This window comes from Triticum urartu, chromosome 3A (genome assembly GCF_056163025.1).
Source record: "Triticum urartu cultivar PI428250 chromosome 3A, HENAU_Tu73, whole genome shotgun sequence".
In the NCBI taxonomy this organism is placed as follows: Eukaryota; Viridiplantae; Streptophyta; class Magnoliopsida; order Poales; family Poaceae; genus Triticum; species Triticum urartu.
This window is the reverse complement of record NC_141875.1, coordinates 675,527,956-675,546,201: the sequence shown is the minus strand read 5'-3', so window position 1 is coordinate 675,546,201 and position 18,246 is coordinate 675,527,956. Positions and strand designations below refer to the sequence as shown.

The following is an 18,246-nucleotide window of genomic DNA, read 5'->3' as shown; positions in this document are numbered from 1 at the left end:
GCTCGCCCGATCGATCTACGGATCAATCGCCGTAAGTCTCACACACACGCGTTGCCGCCGATGCTTCGAAACGGCCGATCGCCTCCATGAAAGAAATCCTTGTCACGGGTCCATCTTGCTAACCGCCACAGATGCTGCTCTCCTCGGCTCTTAAAACCGACGCAACTTCTTCGTGGTTTATTCCCGCACTATGAATCTGACAAAATCTTCCGTTTTCTTCCTCTAGATCAACTATCCGTGGCCTTTTCGTAACCTTGCTCATGATACCACTTGTTAGAATAATTCAAGGCGCTCCATTGATCTATCGAGGACCAAACAATCACACGAGGCACGACACCGAGATTTGTTAACGAGATTCACCGTCCTGGCTACATCCCCGGGGCCTGACTACGGGCGCTCCTCCCCATGATACCGCTACAATACCGCACCCCGGCCACCCGGGCGCCGGCACACGCCGCCGGCTCCCCCGCGTGTCCGTGCTATTATATTGGCATATGTTACATCGTGTGTCTACCCTCGCTATATATGAGAGGCCTAGGATACAAATGTCCTATTAGGACACAACTCCTACCCTGTCTACACATAGTCCAAAACCAAGTCCAACTGTAATCTACCTTGTACAATAATATTCGACACAATTCTAACATCCTCCATGGTCAGCTGATCAATGAACAAGCGGACTGGCGGACGGGAAACAACCGAGGGCCGACCTGCGTGCCCGGCTACATTTATGAATGCGCGGGCATTGGGCGGAGTAGGAATCGAATTCGAGGTCAGGTAGGAGTAGGACTCTAGGAAGAGCACGGCCTCCAGCTAAAGTGGGCATATCCTTTCCTTCGGATAGTAGTACAAAAAAAATATTTCAAAAAAAAGTAGTAGAAAAAAACAAATTTTTGTACTACTCCATCCGTTCCTAAATATAAGTCATTTTAGACATTCCACTACAAACTACATGCGGATATACATATACATATTTTAAAGTGCAGGTTCACTTATTTTGCTCTGTATATAGCCAATAGTGGAATATCTAAAAAGACTTATATTCAGAATCGGAGGGAGTAGTAATAAATGTCTAAATCAAGGACGCTTATTTTTTAAACAGAGGGAGTAACATCTTATTTGTAAACATATCAACCATAATTGAATCTTGTTTGATTACTCAAGTGAAATGTTATCTGAATCCATGATCTCAAGGCAACCCGTCGGCATGCGAGCGTGGGGCCAGTTCGGGCTTGGCCGCGCGCACGTCGTCGTATGCTTTCAAGGTGGCCCACTGTCGTCGTAGTCCAGAGAGGGCTCGCCGGTGTTGGGCGGGGGGTGGGTGGGGAGAGGGGATGCCGACAAGGTGCTCGATGAAGCACTTGATCTGGCGAGATTGAACCACTCTTGTGGCCTTGTTCGGGTCTTTTTTGTTTGAGACAACTTGTTTGGGTTGTTGCTGGGGAGGTGGAGATAGAACATTTACAGAGTTTTGGCCCGGATGGCGCACGGAAGAGGCTGCCCCCTAGACCCATTCCACAAGCAATACCTTAGGGAACTACTCACTTAAGACTGTCGTTTCCCACTGTTCTTCACTCCCGGCAATGATCATGTATTTCATCAACCACAACCGATGGTGGAAGGGATGAGTTCCATGACAACAACCTCTTCTTCTCCCTCACAGTGACCGCATGTCGTAGCGGCGATGGGCAGCCGCATCCATGCCTGCGCCCAGACTGACATCATGATGGATGCCAGGAGAGTGGCCACCCGTGCTTCATTCACGGCGTGCACTTTTTATCATCCATCTTGTTATTTAAATCTCTATATGGTAGTCATAGATGATATTAGATGGATGTATCACTATTTTTCATGTGTTGTTGTAAACAGAATTCACACTGTACCGATACATATGTCTTCCTTTTATTTTAATTATCTCTTTTCAGATTGGTCGGGCTTTCTAGATCGGAAGAAATTTATCTTAGATTGGCCTTTGGGTTTCAGAAAATTCAGAATAAGCTTCATTCTTAAGAACACCTCTGAGGTTTCATTACACATGAGACGAGTCACTATGTTTTACCATTGTTACTCGAGTATTTACGTTTTGCAGTTTGCGATCTTTCCCCCCTATAGGGTCCGTTATATCTCGGTTGTTATTTTAATTTAGTAACAGCTATGGTCATTACTAGTCAAGGACTAGCTTATGTCTCGGTTGTAAGTGCTTAATATTTCAGCAAAGCGTTGAATTGTACAATCAAACAGTGGCGTAGCTAGGGGGTGGCCAGGGTGGTCCATGGACCACCCTGGAAATCCCCCATAGCTTTTGTGTATAGTGTAGTAAAAAAATTCTTTTAAAATAAACATAATTTGTGTATATATTTTTATTACCGAACCACCCTGGCAAATTGGGCTGGCTACGCCACTGCAATCAAAGTGTTAAATTTGTTTGTATTTCAACATCTTGTTTCAGGTGCATTCAAGTGTCATTTCGCTGGAGCTCATCCTTGCATTTTGTTTACCCAGTCTAAGCATAGGCATAGCACTTGGGATGCTACAGTCACCATACTCTAAGGGCAGAAAACATACGTGGAAAAGTAAAGGAGGCTCAAATAGGTTGATCCTATGAAACATTACATGATTTGGCTACGATGTAACAGAGAATAAGATAGCATGTGCCTTTTCATTGATGGGGTGTGTGTCGAGAAAAGGAAGACATTGCATTTTCCCTTTAAATCTGGGATAAATTGAAAGTTTTGCTTACAGTTTCTTGGCTGGAACCGTGAACAGTTACTTGGAATTTTTTAGCTCCTCTTTTTTTCTTAGGAGATGGTGAAACAAACGTAGTAGAAGCATTGTTTCCCAATCTCCATAGTTGTAGTTCAATGGTGTGATGACATATGATGGTGTTCTTCACAACATGAAAGGTTGCAGTAGATTAGTTTGGGTATATAAGCCATTGACGGTGTTATTGGGCACATGTACACTTCAACTCTCATGCACCTGAACACTTGAACTAATGTGAGATGTCCTTTTTGTGAGGTAATTGAAATGGAAGTTGATTAATCTCAATATGAATGCAAAACACAATACACACATGAATTTCATAGTCTGTCTTGATTGAGACGTCCATTGCACGTGCAAGCTTACTAGTATATACAAGTGTGTTACAATCTATATATTTCTCACCTCTCTATACTAGTAAGCGTCTTTTAGTAGCTGGACGGCGCTTTGCTTTTATAGTAATTCCTACTCCCATTTAGGATGGTTGTGTTCTCAACACCAACATTAGCATATGCGACTCACGCCCCACGCCTCCCACGGCGCCCCTGCTCGGGCGACTCGGGCGGGAATGAAACCCTAGCCGCTGGGGGTTCTCCTTCCTTCCCTCCCTCCCTCTGCCGCCGCCGACCTATAGTCCGGGGGCCAACGGTGGTGGCGGGGCCTCCCTCTCTCATGCGCCATGGGATGGTGGGGGGCCCCGCGGCATGAGGAGGCACGGTCGATCAGGCCTTGGTTGGGGCCTCCGGCTTTAGATGCGAGACTTTGGTATGATGTCTGTTTGGTATTAGGCTTGCACTGTCGGCAATCCTTCATCAAGGGGATAGGAGTAGCGATAGTTGTTGCTAAGATGATGGCTTCAGACTACCTGATGTACTACTTTGTAAGGTCTTTATAAATAATTAATAAAATGACTGCATGCATCACCCATATGCAGAGGCCAGGGTATTCCTCATTTTCTAAAAAAGACTCCTATTTAGGACAATAAAACTAAGCCCACACCGAGCTTTCTCAGCGATTAGCATTTTCCACCGCCCATTTTCACTATCTGGTTGTTTCTGGCCGTTGGATCTCCTTTGAGAAGCAATCTGTCCCGCACTGTGTGAAATCTGACCCAGTTGTCCTGTGGGTTGATGCTCCAGAGGCCAAAATGAAGGCTTCTGGTGCACTGGCCGTCAGCTAGCCCATTCTCTTGGGCTTCGATGGATCAGAGCGCATGCGTCCAGCTGCCGATGCAAGGAGCCACATGTGATAATAGGTACACAACGAGTTGGCGCTCGGTGAGTTTGGGTGGCCCCAATTGAAGGACATGTTAAGATCAATGTTGATTCGGGAGTCTCCATCGAGCACAACATCAGAACGACGACACCTATATGTTGAGATCGGCATGTAGGATATCTGGGCTCTTCTATACTAGTCATTTAAGGCCTCGTCAACCCGGCCACGTTTGAGGTCTTGGCCTGGAGAGAAGCTCTTGCTTTGGCTCAAGATTTAGCCATGCAACATATCCAGGTGGCATCGCACTGTAAGCAGGTGGCCAACCACATTCATCAAGGTGCCGGTGGAGATTATGGGGGAGTTGTTAAAGAGATTTTAGAGACAACTAAAGTTTTTAATTCTTGTAATTTCTCGTTTGAACCTCGGGCTTATCATTTTGAAGCCCATAAATTAGCTAGGTTTGGTGTTTCTCTCCCCCAAGGGAGACGCATCTGGTTGGGATCTCCTCATGATCCTACACTCATACCTGTAAACATTGTTATCAGTCAAGAAAGCCTAGGTAATTTTGCTAAAAAAAGCTGCCGATGCGAGGAGTTGGTAAAAAAACACTGCTGCGAGCCCACAGAGGAGCCGTCGGTTTCATCGAGTACTGATGCAGGCTCACAAAAGAGACGTGTGCGATCTGCCTCCATCCAGCCGAGGCGTGGGTGGAGATTAGGCCAGGTTCATGAGGGATTCCGGCGAGGGAGGGGATCGACTCGAGGCCTGTTTTACCCCAGACTTGCCCATCTAAGACACACATGCAATGGTGCAAAAAAGGAGCAGGTAACCAAACGCGTCCTAGGTTAGCTGCATTGAATGCGTGTGCTTGTGTGTGGAATGTGTTCTTATACCATGGATGGGTGGGCATTGCATTTGCATCTACACCTTGATTTAGCCTGAATATGAACTCTTTTGCCATGTGAGATGTGCTTTTCTCTTTCATCCCGTTTCCTCTTCCACATGACCACACCCCTTCGCATACTAAAACACTGAGTCAACGTGAAACTCCTCAGTGGCAGAGCCAGGCCGGCGGCAGGCTCCGGACCACCATGGGCCGCCTTCAGCTACAGTAGTAATCACTACACCCGGAAAGTTTCACGGACATCACGTCTGATGCCCTACATCCTGGTAATGAAAAAGAAAAGAGGTCACATTGCGTTTTCTTGAAACGCATGGATATGAAATGCATGAATTCCAACAGAAAAGGTGCAATCTTTGGATGATCTCCTCACACTTCATATAGCCATATAGGCTTCAAGTTTTCTCAACCTCCTGGTTGAGTGCCACATGTATGAGTAAAAATGGAAGTTCTCCGGCGGCGGCATAAAATTCATCTCATGATGTGCTCTGCTCATATCAATTATAGGCTTAGATGTGGGTGCCTGCGCCACTAGCCTACATGATTTACATACTGCCGAGCGTCAACTAAAGTAACGTTAGAATTCTACATCTTCCTCTTCAGAATCTGTCGATTGTCCATTATGTTGGGCTACTTCATCTTGGAACTGTTCATCTTCGGGCATGTCATCTAGGAACTGCCCATCATCTGCTTTGAGACGTATGAAGTCGTCGGAAGATACCAAAGTCTCGAAGCTGAAGCATTCCATAACGTCATGCCGGCAAGTGGGGCATGTCGTGGCCTTGTGGAACCACGGCATGATGCACCGGCTATGGAAGGCATGCGAGCATGGCAGCCTGCTGACGGTCTCCTGGTCGTCAAGCCCAACAATCGTGGGGCACGTCGTGGTCTTCGGGGAGCCCAACAATCCGTCTTCGATCTCCAAGTCGAGCAAACAGATGGCGCACACCTCGCGGGGCGCACCGCGGCGCTTTCGCTTCCGGCCACGTGGGGTGACTCCGGCGGCCTCCTTGTGCACCAAACACACGTGCAACTGGGGTATCTCGATGTCTATGTCGCAGCTCAAATCGCCTAAGGTCTCGTCCATCTCACGTACGTACCTAACGATCCCCACGGCTATGTTGAGGGCCGGCGTACGGAGTGAATCCATCCAGCGGAAGTACTCGCTGGTCGCCAGCGCCTCAGTGAGCATCTGGTGGATGAGTCCGCTGCCGGACCGCATGAATTTGAAGATGCTGGGATCGAAGAACTTGACCCGGAGGAGCTCCCTGACGACTTGATCGGTGACGTACACCAACCCGCCCCGTGGTCCGATCCCGCGCGACCCCTGGGTCAGGATCAGGTCGCCGTGGACGCGCAAGAAGCACGGGCAGTCGCGTGGCTTGTGCCGGAAGTGGATGGTCCCTTGCCCTTGGAAACGGCTGCGGGTCTCCGTCGCCGGCGCCGTGTAGGTAGAGTCCTCCATGGTCGGCTGATGAAAGAAAGAAGGGGCGGACCGGCGGACGGGAAACAATTGACAGCCGACCTGAGTGCGCGGCTACGTTTATACTATGAACGCACGGGCATTGTCGGACTAGGAATCGGATTCGAGATCAGGCAGGAAACGCTTCTCCTCAGGGCCTCCAGCTAATTAAAATGGAAAACGCTTGCTTTTGCCCGACTGATTTTCTGGGGGGAAATCGGTCGCCCCTCGCGACCCCTCTCTCTCTATCTGCCTTTTACTCTTCGTCGACGCGTGCTCGCCTACGCCATGAGGGATGCAGCTCAAGCTCCATAGGATGCTCCAATAGACGCCATAGATGATGCACAAGCAAAGATCGATCGTTTTGCATTGCAACGCTCATCAGCGGCTGGGACGCTGCGACGCAGCAGAGGCTCGGTTGTTCGATGCAGGGCTTGCCGGCCGTTGCTGGTGATGCGATGCAGCCTCGCCGGTGCTGCGATGCAGCCTCGTCGGGGCGCCGGAGCTGCGATGCTGCAGAGATTCATTATGCTCCAATGCAGCGCTTGCCGCGGCTCTTGGTGCTGCGATGCAGAGCTCGTCGGCGCTGCCGGAGCTGCGGTGCAGCGGGCACGACGCCGTAGAGATACATCATGCTCCAATGCAGCGCTTGCCGCGGCTGTTCATGTTGCGAGGCAGAGCTCGTCGGCGCTGCCGGAGCGGGCGCGACACCACCGGAGCTGCAATGCAGCGGGCGCGACGATGCCGGAGCTGTGATGCAGTGGTCGTGTCGCTGCCGGAGATACGATGCAGCGTGCAACACTTGCCGGGCGGTTGTCGAAGCTGCAATGCATCGCTCGCCACGCTGCAGAGAGGCCGCCGGTGCTTTGATGCGGCAGTTGTCGGCGGCTGTGTTGCTGTCATGTAGCATCGACAGCTGCGGCGAAGCATCGTCGGGCCTCCGGTGATGCATTGAAGCACCACCCTGATGGATCTGATGCGAGAGAAGGATGCGAAGCTAGAAGAGAAACACACGCTGCTGTAGTCCTGCAAGCCCATGGCCATGCGCGCGCTGAATTAGATGGCTGCTTTGTTGTGGCCGATGTGGCTGCTCCAGATGGGAGGATGGCCGTTGACGACGAGCGATGGAGCGGGTGCTGCGCTGCAGCGATCAAGGTCAATTTTTGCAGCTGCCCCTGTTCCCCTCCACTGGCGCAAATCGGACGGCCACGCGACGACGCCTCATCCAACGGCTGACCAGGCGGTTAACAATTGCCTCGCGTCAGCTGACACCTAGCAGCGGCCAATTAAAATGGGCCTATCTTTTCCTTCACCGTGTATCACTTTGGATAGTAGTGTAGATTTTTTTACCCCTAAAAAATTGATTTTTTTAGAAAAGTAACCTATTATTTTTTAAAAATAGTAAAAAAAATACATGGTAAGGTATTTATATGTAAACACAATGGACACCGGGAAGCTGTTTGGTTCATGACCGAAAACACAAGCATAAATGCAGTCAAATGCATAGTAATCTGTAAACACGTATCGGCCAAAAATGAATCTTGATTGATTACCCTAGTGAAATGTCGCCGATGGATTTCAGGATCCAGAGAAAAAGCAAGATTAGGAATCTGGCGGCTAGATGGAATCTGAAGCAATTACACAACTCATGGAGAAATTTTAGCTTTATGCGAGAACATGAGCTCACTTGTGACTCCGCAATGGTGGCAAGGTCCTCCCTTTACCATTGATCCCTCTTCTCTGTTCTTCCCACGCCCATGCCCACAAACGAATAGGGCGAGAAATACGGGAAATTCTTCTTCAGGAAAAAAATGGAGAGAGAGAGGAGATATTCAACAAGAAAGTATTTCTCTCTCTTGGTGTGAAACCGTGAATGCATCTTTCAGACCCTCGAAGGTTAATTATTAGGAATAATACCACTGCCCATCAACTCAACATTAAAGATTTGCTTCTTATTCTTATTCTTTTGTTTCCTTGTGTTCTGCCTGTCCACCTTTTATCCACTGGTTTGGAGAGGGGGGGGGGGGGGGAGAAAAAAGAAGGTAGAGAGAGAGAGAGAGAGAGAGGAGAGGAGAGAGATGATGGAGGAAGGAAGAAGGGGAGATTTGAAAATGCTGGGTGATTCATTAAGAATTGCATTTTTTTTCAATTGTTGTAGGAGTGTGTATCTTTCAGCCTTTGGGTGGTTTTTGTTAAAGGAGTGCAACTGAATTTCACCATTATGCATAGGTAGGTGTGACTAATTAAGTACATGTAGAGGTTATTTCTTGACCCAATTATAGTCTATTTACTTAACATTAAAGCGCTCCATTTATGTGTCTTGAAAGAATCTTCTCTTTGCATTTTGCCCATTGATTGATCAATGACGGGCCATCTTACATCCAAGCCGACACAGAAATAGCTTACATGTGGAGGTAACTAGTTAAAGCAAACCATTCATTGAATTAAAAATGTGAAGAAATGTGTGGCCTCTAAAAAAACACGGGAAAAATTAAACTGGTATATATTGTCTGCAATTTCAATAAATATGAAGTAGGTATCTGATGGACACGAGGCTTCTTAGGGCATCTCCAATGGTCGTATGATCATCATTGGTAAATCTGTCATGTAGACTGTTTTGGGAGGGTTTTTTTTTGAAAAGGAGGATGTACCCCCGGTCTCTGCATCTGGACGATGCATGCAACCATTTTATTAATTATTCAGAAAGACCTTACAAAGTAATACATCTGTAAGCCTGAAGCCACCATCTTGACAACACCTGTCACTACTCCTATCCTCTTGATGAAGGGGTGCCGAATGTCTGAGCCTAATACCAAATAAACATCGCACCAAAGCCTAACATCTAAAGCCATATGCCCCATCCAAGCCACAATGCCGGGACTGGGTGACACACCAGTCCGGCGCACTCTCAGTGGGCACCATACGCGCACACTGCAAGGGCCGTCGCCTCCGTCTTCCATCGATCCATCCTCAGAGCAGATATTGACGCATCGACCTTGCCAGGCCTCTATGCCAGCTACGCCACCACGACGCCAGCCAGCATCGTCCTCCTGCACGAGTCCATTGCCACACATTGCACACCGAGCCTCCACCGCACCACGCCGCCGAGATCCGCTGCCATCAATATGTAGGATGAAGCACCGCTCCACCAAAGATGTCATCCACTGGTCCCTTGAGCCCGTGTACACCTCCAAGAATGACGCCCCCAAGGGGAAAACGACACAAGAGTGCCGCTGTCATCCGATCTACTGATCTAGGGTTTCCCTCGGAGGTATTGGGTGGAGCTGGGAGCTTCACCTCGATGATGCCTTCATGAAGGAATGGACGCCAAGGGCGCCGTCATCATCGGCTCCGTCCATCGGCCGAAGACCAGGTTTCCACCCGGATATGTCCCAAGAAATCCACCCGACAACCTGTGCACCGTCCCGACCGCCTTCAAAGCTCCAGATCTAGCTGCCTAGATCCGGTGACCATCCACAACAACACTGCCACCGTAGGAGCCCTGGCGCACCGGCCACTGCCTGAGTGTGCCACCACTGGAGCCTGGGAGGAGGGCTACACCCACCTCGCCAAACCGCGAGAGCCGCCGAGATGAACCCCGCGCACTCATCACCGTATCTAATCCGAATCAATCCGTAGCAAAAACCACCAGATCACCGGCGCAGATCCGACTTGGATACCAGGCCTCTTATAAGCGCGTGAAAATCTAAACAAATATACTATAAACACAACATCAATAAATGCAAAGTGACTTCAAGTGTCAGATGGACTACTGTGAGTAGGCCTCTAATGTATATGAGGTCTCTAAAAAGCATGTGAAAATTTAGACAGATATACTGTAGACACAATTTCAGTAAATGCAAAGTGTTTCAAGTGTTACATGGAGTAATGTGAGAGGGCCTCTAGTGATAGGAGGCCTCTAAAAAGCGCGGGAGAATGTCAACATGTATATGTTGTATTCAATAAATATGAAGTAGGCATCTGATGGGTACAAGGTTTTTTATAAGCGCGTGAAAATTTTGACTGATATGTTGTAAACACGATATCAATAAATGCAAAGTGACTACAAGTGTCACATGGAGAAAGTGCGGGAAAGTTATATATTATATCTAATTACGAAAATGGCATTTGGAGCTCGGCCTCCATGGAGGCCTCTAAATTCAAATTTCAAATTTCAGCGAAATTCATATATTTGTATTTCAAAAAATTCTGAAAAAGTATAGATACACATGAAGGTATAATACACATGTGTGTAAATTTTCATGTCAAAATACGTTGAAATGAGGGTTGTGCAAAAAAGAGAAATCTGGGGTTTTTTAACACGTGATACTATTCATCCTCCCGGACCATGAATTTGTCTTTTTGTACAGGTCACATTTTAATGTATTTTATCCTGAAATTTTACACACACACACACACACACACACACAACATCCTTGTTTACTTGCACCATTTTTTTCAGATTTTTTTGAAACCGAAAAGCTTGAATTATATATATATACCGAGAGCCAAACATACGTTCTCATGTAATTACAATAAATATGAGGTAGGCCTCCGACAGATAGAAAGCCTTTTGTAAGCAGGAAGAAATTCAAATAGATATGTTGTAGACATAACATCAATAAATGCAAAATGACTTGTGTTTCCCCTGAAATAAGTCCGCAACCAAACAACCTGCCTTCCGTTGCGGCACATGCAGACTAGAAGGGATGCAGGCGGAGGAAGTAATCAACATGCTGATGTTGTTTTTTTGCTTGCATTTCCTCAACCAGGTCCAACTAGGGCAAGTATGCAAAGTGCACTAAAAAAGATGCAGACAACTAAACACGCCCCAAGGGTCACGTCCACTCAATGGGGAGCGAGATTGGCAACACAAGTACAGTTACACAGAGAGGATTACCTTCTTAATTACAACATTGATTAAATCCTAACAGGCACGTTGCACATTAAATTGTAGGTATACCCATGATTTTTTTTTCAAATCATGTAGTATACAGACGACTACTACTATTACTACTAGTAAGAGCATATCCAACAACTTCGGTAAAAAAAGCTTCCTGTAAAACCATTTTTATGGGGTGTTCATAAATTTTTGAGAAAGTTTTCGGATGAGATCTTTTCTCAGTTCCATAAACATCTTCCTGAAAATAAGTAAGGCGTCACCGGGAAAACATAGAGAGAGGCTAACGAGCCAGGCCACTTGCCACTTCCACTTCACATAGAAAAGTTGCAATCTTTGGATGATCCCCTTCCACTTCTTATAGGCTTCAAGTTTTCTCAACCTCCTAAGCTTATAAAATTCATCCGCTCAAATTCATCTCATGAATAGTGTAAATATGGAGCGTTCTCTTAAAAAAAATTATGAATCCAAAAGGAAATGTGTTACATGTATGAGACAAAATGGAAGTCCACGGGCAGCGGCATAAAATTCATCCGCTCAAATTCAACTCATGATGTGCTCTGCTCATATTAGGCTTACATATATCTGGGTTCCTGCGCCTTGTGGATTGTTCATCATTATCTTGGACTACTTAATCTTGGAAGTTGGAACTGTTCATCATCGATCGGCTACTTCATCTAGAAACTGCCCATCGTCATCTGCTTTGAGATTTATGAGTCGTCGGAACATACCGATCTCTCCAAGCTGAAGCATTCCATAATGTCATGACGGCAAGTGGGGCACGTCGTGGCCTCGCAGAACCACGGCACAATGCACCGGCTATGGAAGGCATGGGAGCATGGCAGCCTGCTGTTGGCCTCCCCGTCTTCAAGCTTCCAGCCCAACAACCCGTCTTGGATCTCCAAGTCCAGCAAACAGACACCGCACACCTCGCGGGGCTCACGGCGGCGCTTTCGCTTCCGGCCACGTGTGGTGACTCCGGCAGCCCCGGTCACGGCGGCGGCCCCCTTTTGCACCAAGCTCACATGTAACTGAGGCATCTCGATGTCTATGTCGTATCCCAAGTCGCCCAAGGTCTTGTCTTTCTCACGTACGTACCTGACGATCCCCATGGCTATGTTAAGGGCCGACGTACGGAGCGAATCCTCCCAGTTGCCGTACTCGCTGGTCGCCAGCGCCTCGGTGAGCATAACGTGGATGAATCTGCTGCAGACCCCCATGAACTTGAACATGCTGGGGTCGAAGATCCTGCCCCGCTGGTCGAGCGCCCTGACGACTTGATCGGTGACGCACACCAACCCGCCCCGTGGTCCGTTCCCGCGCGACCCCTGGGTCAGGATCAGGTCGCCGTGGAGGCGCAAGAAGCACGGGCGGCCGCGTGGCTTGCTCCGGAAGTGGATGGTCCCTTGCCCTTGGAAACGGCTGCGGGTCTCCGTCGCCGCCGCGGCGTGCGGCCACGGTGGCAGTACTGCTGGCGCTGCCATGGCCGCCGCCTTGTCGGTAGAGTCCTCCATGGTCGGCTGATGAAAGAAAGAACAGGCGGAGCGGCGGACGGGAAAACAATTGACAGCCAACCTGCGTGCGCGGCTACGTTTATGAATGCGCGGACATTGGGCGGACTAGGAATCGAATTCGAGTTCAGGTAAGAAACACTTCTCCTCAGGGCCTCCAGCTAATTAAAATGGGCCTATTCTCACCTTCACGGTTAGCTGGAGCCTGGCCTTTCCTTCTATTTTTAACACGCCTATCCTTTCCTTCACCGTGTATAGATACTCTACTATCACTTCCGATAGTATACTAGGAAATAAACATCCCAATTAAAAGTACTCCCTTTCATTTCTAAGTATAATCCTTTTTATAAAGATTCCAATGCAAACTACATACGAAGCAAAATGCGTGAATCTATACTCTAAAATACGTCTATATACATTCGTATGTAATCTGTATTGAAATCTAAAAAAAAATAGAAATCGAGGAAGTAGTACAGAAAAAAAAACACATGGTAATGTATTTATATGTAAACACAATCAACGGTAGGAATGGAGGTGTTTGGTTCATGACCTAAAATGCAAGCATAAATGCAGTCAAATAGCATAGTATATGTAAAAGTATGGACCAAAAAGAAATCTTCATTGATTATCCAAGTAAAAAGTTTACATGGATCCACAATCTCAAGGCAACTTGTGGGCATGCGTGCACTGGGCATGGAAGCTGCCCCTAGACCCAATCCACAAGCAACACCCTCGGGAACTACTAACTTAAGACTATCTCTGCCCACTATTCTTCGATTTTTTTTCAAAACTATGTTATTTTTTGTAGCAATTTCGGAAACTATAGCGTAGAATGAAAAAAACGCAAAACTAGTAGCCCGTCGGCCAGGAGTGGGCCGAAAAGGCAGTTTTCGGCCAGGGTGTGGCCGAAGTAGGCTTTTCGGCCGCGCTTGGGCCGAAAACTCGCTGTTGGCGGGGGCCCGGCCGAAAATAGTAGCTTCGGCTGCTAGGCGGCCGAACTGGGCCGTTTTCGGCCCACCGGTGACCGAAGCTGGCCTTTTCGGCCAGGCTTAGGCCGAAAAGGTGCGGATAAGCACCCGTTCGCCCCTGCGCTGCTGTTCTTCGTTTCCCTTTCTCTCTCTCTCAGTTCTTCTCTGTAGAACTCCCCCCCACGCCGATCTCCTCCATTTGCCACACATTTGCAAATCCAACCCACAGAATCGGTAGATCATAGCAATCTCCACCGGCCTACGGTGTTATTTTTTGCTATGGGATAGTTTTTGATGTGTTTGGGGAGGAGCAGCCATGGTGGGGAGGAGGAGCCATGGTGGAGAGGAGGACGGGTAGTAGGTGGTGGTGACTAGTAGCAGCAGCTGCAGAGGAGGAGGTGGTGAGGAGGAGGAGCAGGTTGGGGGCTGACCGGAGTTGAACCTCCGGTCGTCGGGGGCGGCGTTGTCGTTCTCCGGTGGTGCAAGTACTTCGCGAGGTGGCCGGTGCCGCTGATTCAAAGAGAGAAGCAAGAAGCGGACACACACTTCGAAGGTATAATCACGTCGTCACAAATATTTTGTAAATATTAGCGCATAGTTCGTGTAGCGGATAATATTAGTGTTCGTTGTGAATTTCAGTGTTAATTTAATTTAGGAGGCATTTTAGCGCATAGTTCGTGTAGCGGATAATATTAGTGTATATCATGAATTTTAGTGTTAATATATTTTTGGAGGCATTTTAGCGCATAGTTCGTGTAGCGGATAATATTAGTGTATATTGTGAATTTTAGTGTTAATATATTTTTGGAGGCATTTTAACGCATAGTTCGTGTAGCGGATAATATTAGTGTATATTGTGATTAATATAGTTTAGTTAGTGTATATAAGTCATATTATGAATTTTAGTGTTAATATATTTTTGGAGGCATTTTAGCGCATAGTTCGTTGTGATTAATGAGAAGATGGCAATGTCTGACAGGTGAAAATGTCTGAATCAGTAAATCTGAATGTTTACTACGGCGCTGGTAATGTTCGATATAATGAGTTGGGGGTTGATCTTAGCGAGTTTAAAAATGGCGTTATGACACTAGCTGACCCGGACAGACTGAACATTAGACAGTTGAAGTACTGGTTGACAACTAGTTTCGGTCTGGATCCTGAAGTATGTTCCGTCAGTATTCATGCATTGTGGACCAAATCTTGTAAAAATGTCAAGTGGGAGTTGATGCCGGTAGATAGGAGCCAGCATTGGTTGTCCCTGTTAAGACGCTGCCGAGACCGAAGAATCCACCCATATGCACTTGTGCAACCTGTGCCGAAGGAGGAGAATACCGTACAACTCCACAGGGGGTATGAACCCGGCCAAGGCAGTGAAGTGGCTAACGAGATTGTTTTATCCGGGTCACAGCCACAAGATGTGGATGCTAGCCAACCGGAGAAAGAGTCAGACTACGTGCCACACAATGTTTGTGGTCCTGATACTGGGCAGAGTAGCCAGTCGATAATATTAGCTGTTTCTGGTTTTGCTGATGGGGATGAGGAAGGGGATGAAATGCAGAGGGTGATGGAGGAAGAGGACGAGGATGGATTGGTGGAGAAACTGGATTCTGAAAATTCTGAGGATGAAGTTGAGGTACCGATTCCTTCTGCATGGGAGCAGGACATATCCACCGGCCTTACGGTGAACGATGGCCATGAGACTCCATGGCAGTATAATCTGAACCAAGTACAAATAGGGGCTATGTTTGATACAAAGAAAAAATTGAAGTATGCGATGATAAAGTGGGCTATGTCTACGCAGAGGGTTTTCAAGACACACATATCAAGTCCAACAAACTATACCGTGAAATGTGTTGTAACATGTTGTCCTGGGAAGGTGCATGGTTACGTGCCGAAGTATGACATCCACTGGGTTGTCACCATTATCGTCCCACATAATTGTGTGAGGACGAACCTGCTGGTGAAGCATCCGAACCTGACTTCAAGTCTCATTGCGCAACTCATGTATACTAAGATAGTAGAGAAGAAAGATATGGAAGCAAAACACATCCAGACAGCAGTGAAGGTCAGATGGAATTATGTCATTGCTTATGGGAAGGCTTGGAGGGCTAAGTAGAAGGCTATGGAGGAAAGGTTTGGGACGTTCTTCGACTCATATGATAATGTTGTCCGTCTCCTGGGCATACTGAAGGAGAGGAATCCCGGCACTTATGTGAACGTACAACACATGAGGTTGCTGAGTATACCAGATTTCAAGGTGTTGAAACGAGTGTTCTTCACATTTTCTATGTGCATCGAAGCTTTCCGGCATTGTCCTCCTGTTATGTTTGTGGATGGTACATTCCTGACCGGTCAGTATAGAGGGCAAATCCTGACTGCTATTGGTGTGGACGGGAACAATCAAATCATCCCACTTGCCATGGCATTTGTGGAGGGTGAGAACTTTCTCAGCTGGGTTTGGTTCTTCCGCCAAGTGAAAATTGCCATCGTGAAGGACCGACCAAACGTGTGTGTCATTCATGACAGACATGCTGGTATATTGAAGGCCGTGAAGACACTTCGGAATCCAGCAGATGACGAACCAACACCTTGGAGGGACTTGCAGAGCCGGTGGTGCATGCGCCATCTTGGGGTTAATTTTTTCTCACAGTTCAAGAACAAGCGGTTGATGAACTTGTTCAAAAAATTATGCAAGCAGAGCCAGCAGCGGAAATACGAATTTATTTGGTCAAAACTAGATGAGTTTACTAAGAAGCAGGTCCGTGCAAGGAAGAAAATGGAAGAAGATCAGGTTAAATTAGCAGCACTCATCGCGGAGCTAGAGGAGCCAGTTGGTCTTTGTGACTTGCCAGCAATTGACCCTCCTAATACTAAGAGAAAGAAAGGAAGGGCAATAAAGAATTTTTCTGAGTGGATAGAGAAAGAGCCTCCAATGAATTGGTCTTTGCTGCATGACACACATGGAGCTAGGTATGGCCACATGACAACCAATCTTGCAGAGGTGTATAACTTTGTGCCGAGAGGGAATAGAGCATTGCCACTCACAGCTATTGTGGAGGCTATATTCCATGGCACTTTGAGATATTTCAGATAAAGGCACGAGTTAGCAAAGAAGCATATTGAAGATAATCAGAACACACCTTATTGTAGCCGTGTCATGGAATACATGGCAAAGAAGATAGAGAAAGCAAAGAAGCACAGTGTCAGACTCATAGGGAATCAAGAAAGGAGGTATGAGGTTCAGCTTCCTACCGATGGTTTTGGTTCTGGAAATGAGGTGAAGACACACGAGGTAAAAATTGGAACCGAATTTTATCCAACGTGTGAGTGTACATGCAACAAACCGAAGTTGCTGCACCTACCTTGCTCTCATGTGTTGGCTGCCTCTGGCCAGATTCAGTTGGATGCTATATCCTTCGTGTCCCCATACTATTTAAAAGAGGCAGTGCTCAACACCTGGACAGGCGAGATGACAGAGTTTAGAGTCATCGGCAATTTCAACAAGATAAACGACGGTGAGAGAGTATACATCCCGCATCCAGACCTTCGGCGAATAAGTAGGGGCAGACGAAAGGCCCGTCGCATCCGGAACGATATGGACCAGTCTGAAGCTGGTGGAGCAACCAGACAATGTTTGTTATGCGCGGCTTATGGGCATAGGATGAAATATTGTCCCGACCTGAACAAAGATGGTGCTTCCGCATCGACGAGTGCTTCCACATCGACGGCTGCGACAACAGGAGCAAGAGGCGGACGTGGTCGTGGCAGTCGAGGCCGAAGGGGCGGACAAGGAAGAAATAACTCACGAGCTATATAATGTGCCGTAGTGGGTTTAATATGTAATATGTCAGGACTATGTTTTAATTTGTAATATGTGAGGACTATGTTTTAATTTGTAATATGTCAAGACTATGTTTTAATATGTAATATGTCAGGACTATGTTTTAATTTGTAATATGTGAGGACTATGTTTTAATATGTAATATGTCAGGACTATGTTTTAATTCGTAATATGTCAGGACTATGTTATAATTTATAATATGTCATACTATGTTTTATTTGCACCTGAGATTTGTTGTTTGAATTGCAGATATGTCTTCGTATCCGTTGCTTAATGGTAACATCGATAGAAAGCACCGGGGCGCCCTTACGGAAGCGGGCAACAACTTAGACGTGCTGGTCACTCGTACCCCAAAGACTAACTGGCTGATACACGATTCATGGGTTGATAGGTATGTGTGCATATAATGGAGACCATATAATGACTTACTATGTTTGACATACTTTTCATAACCGCTAACAATCTCTTTATTTTGTAGGTTAAGTTGGGCTGGACTTCTACCCTTGGCACGGCTGGTTGAGGGTACATTGGATGAGTGGATTGATGGTCCGGACTTAGATGAGGCAGGTGAACCATTGCAGTTACACAAGAGGCAAGTGAGACGTTTCTCTTACGACAAGTCACTCCTTACCTGCTTAGTAGATAGATGGAGACCAGAAACACATATGTTTCACTTTCCTTGGGGAGA

The 18,246-nt window shown here is 47.0% G+C and overlaps 1 protein-coding gene across 1 annotated transcript; it reads left to right on the top strand.

The window, feature by feature from the left end:
• The first annotated feature begins 15,839 nt into the window (after positions 1–15,839).
• Positions 15,840–16,811, top strand: LOC147981427 (uncharacterized). Its single transcript, XM_087515965.1, has one exon. The coding sequence runs from the start codon at positions 15,840–15,842 to the stop codon at positions 16,809–16,811; it is 972 nt and encodes a 323-aa protein (XP_087372091.1).
• Positions 16,812–18,246: the final 1,435 nt, after the last annotated feature.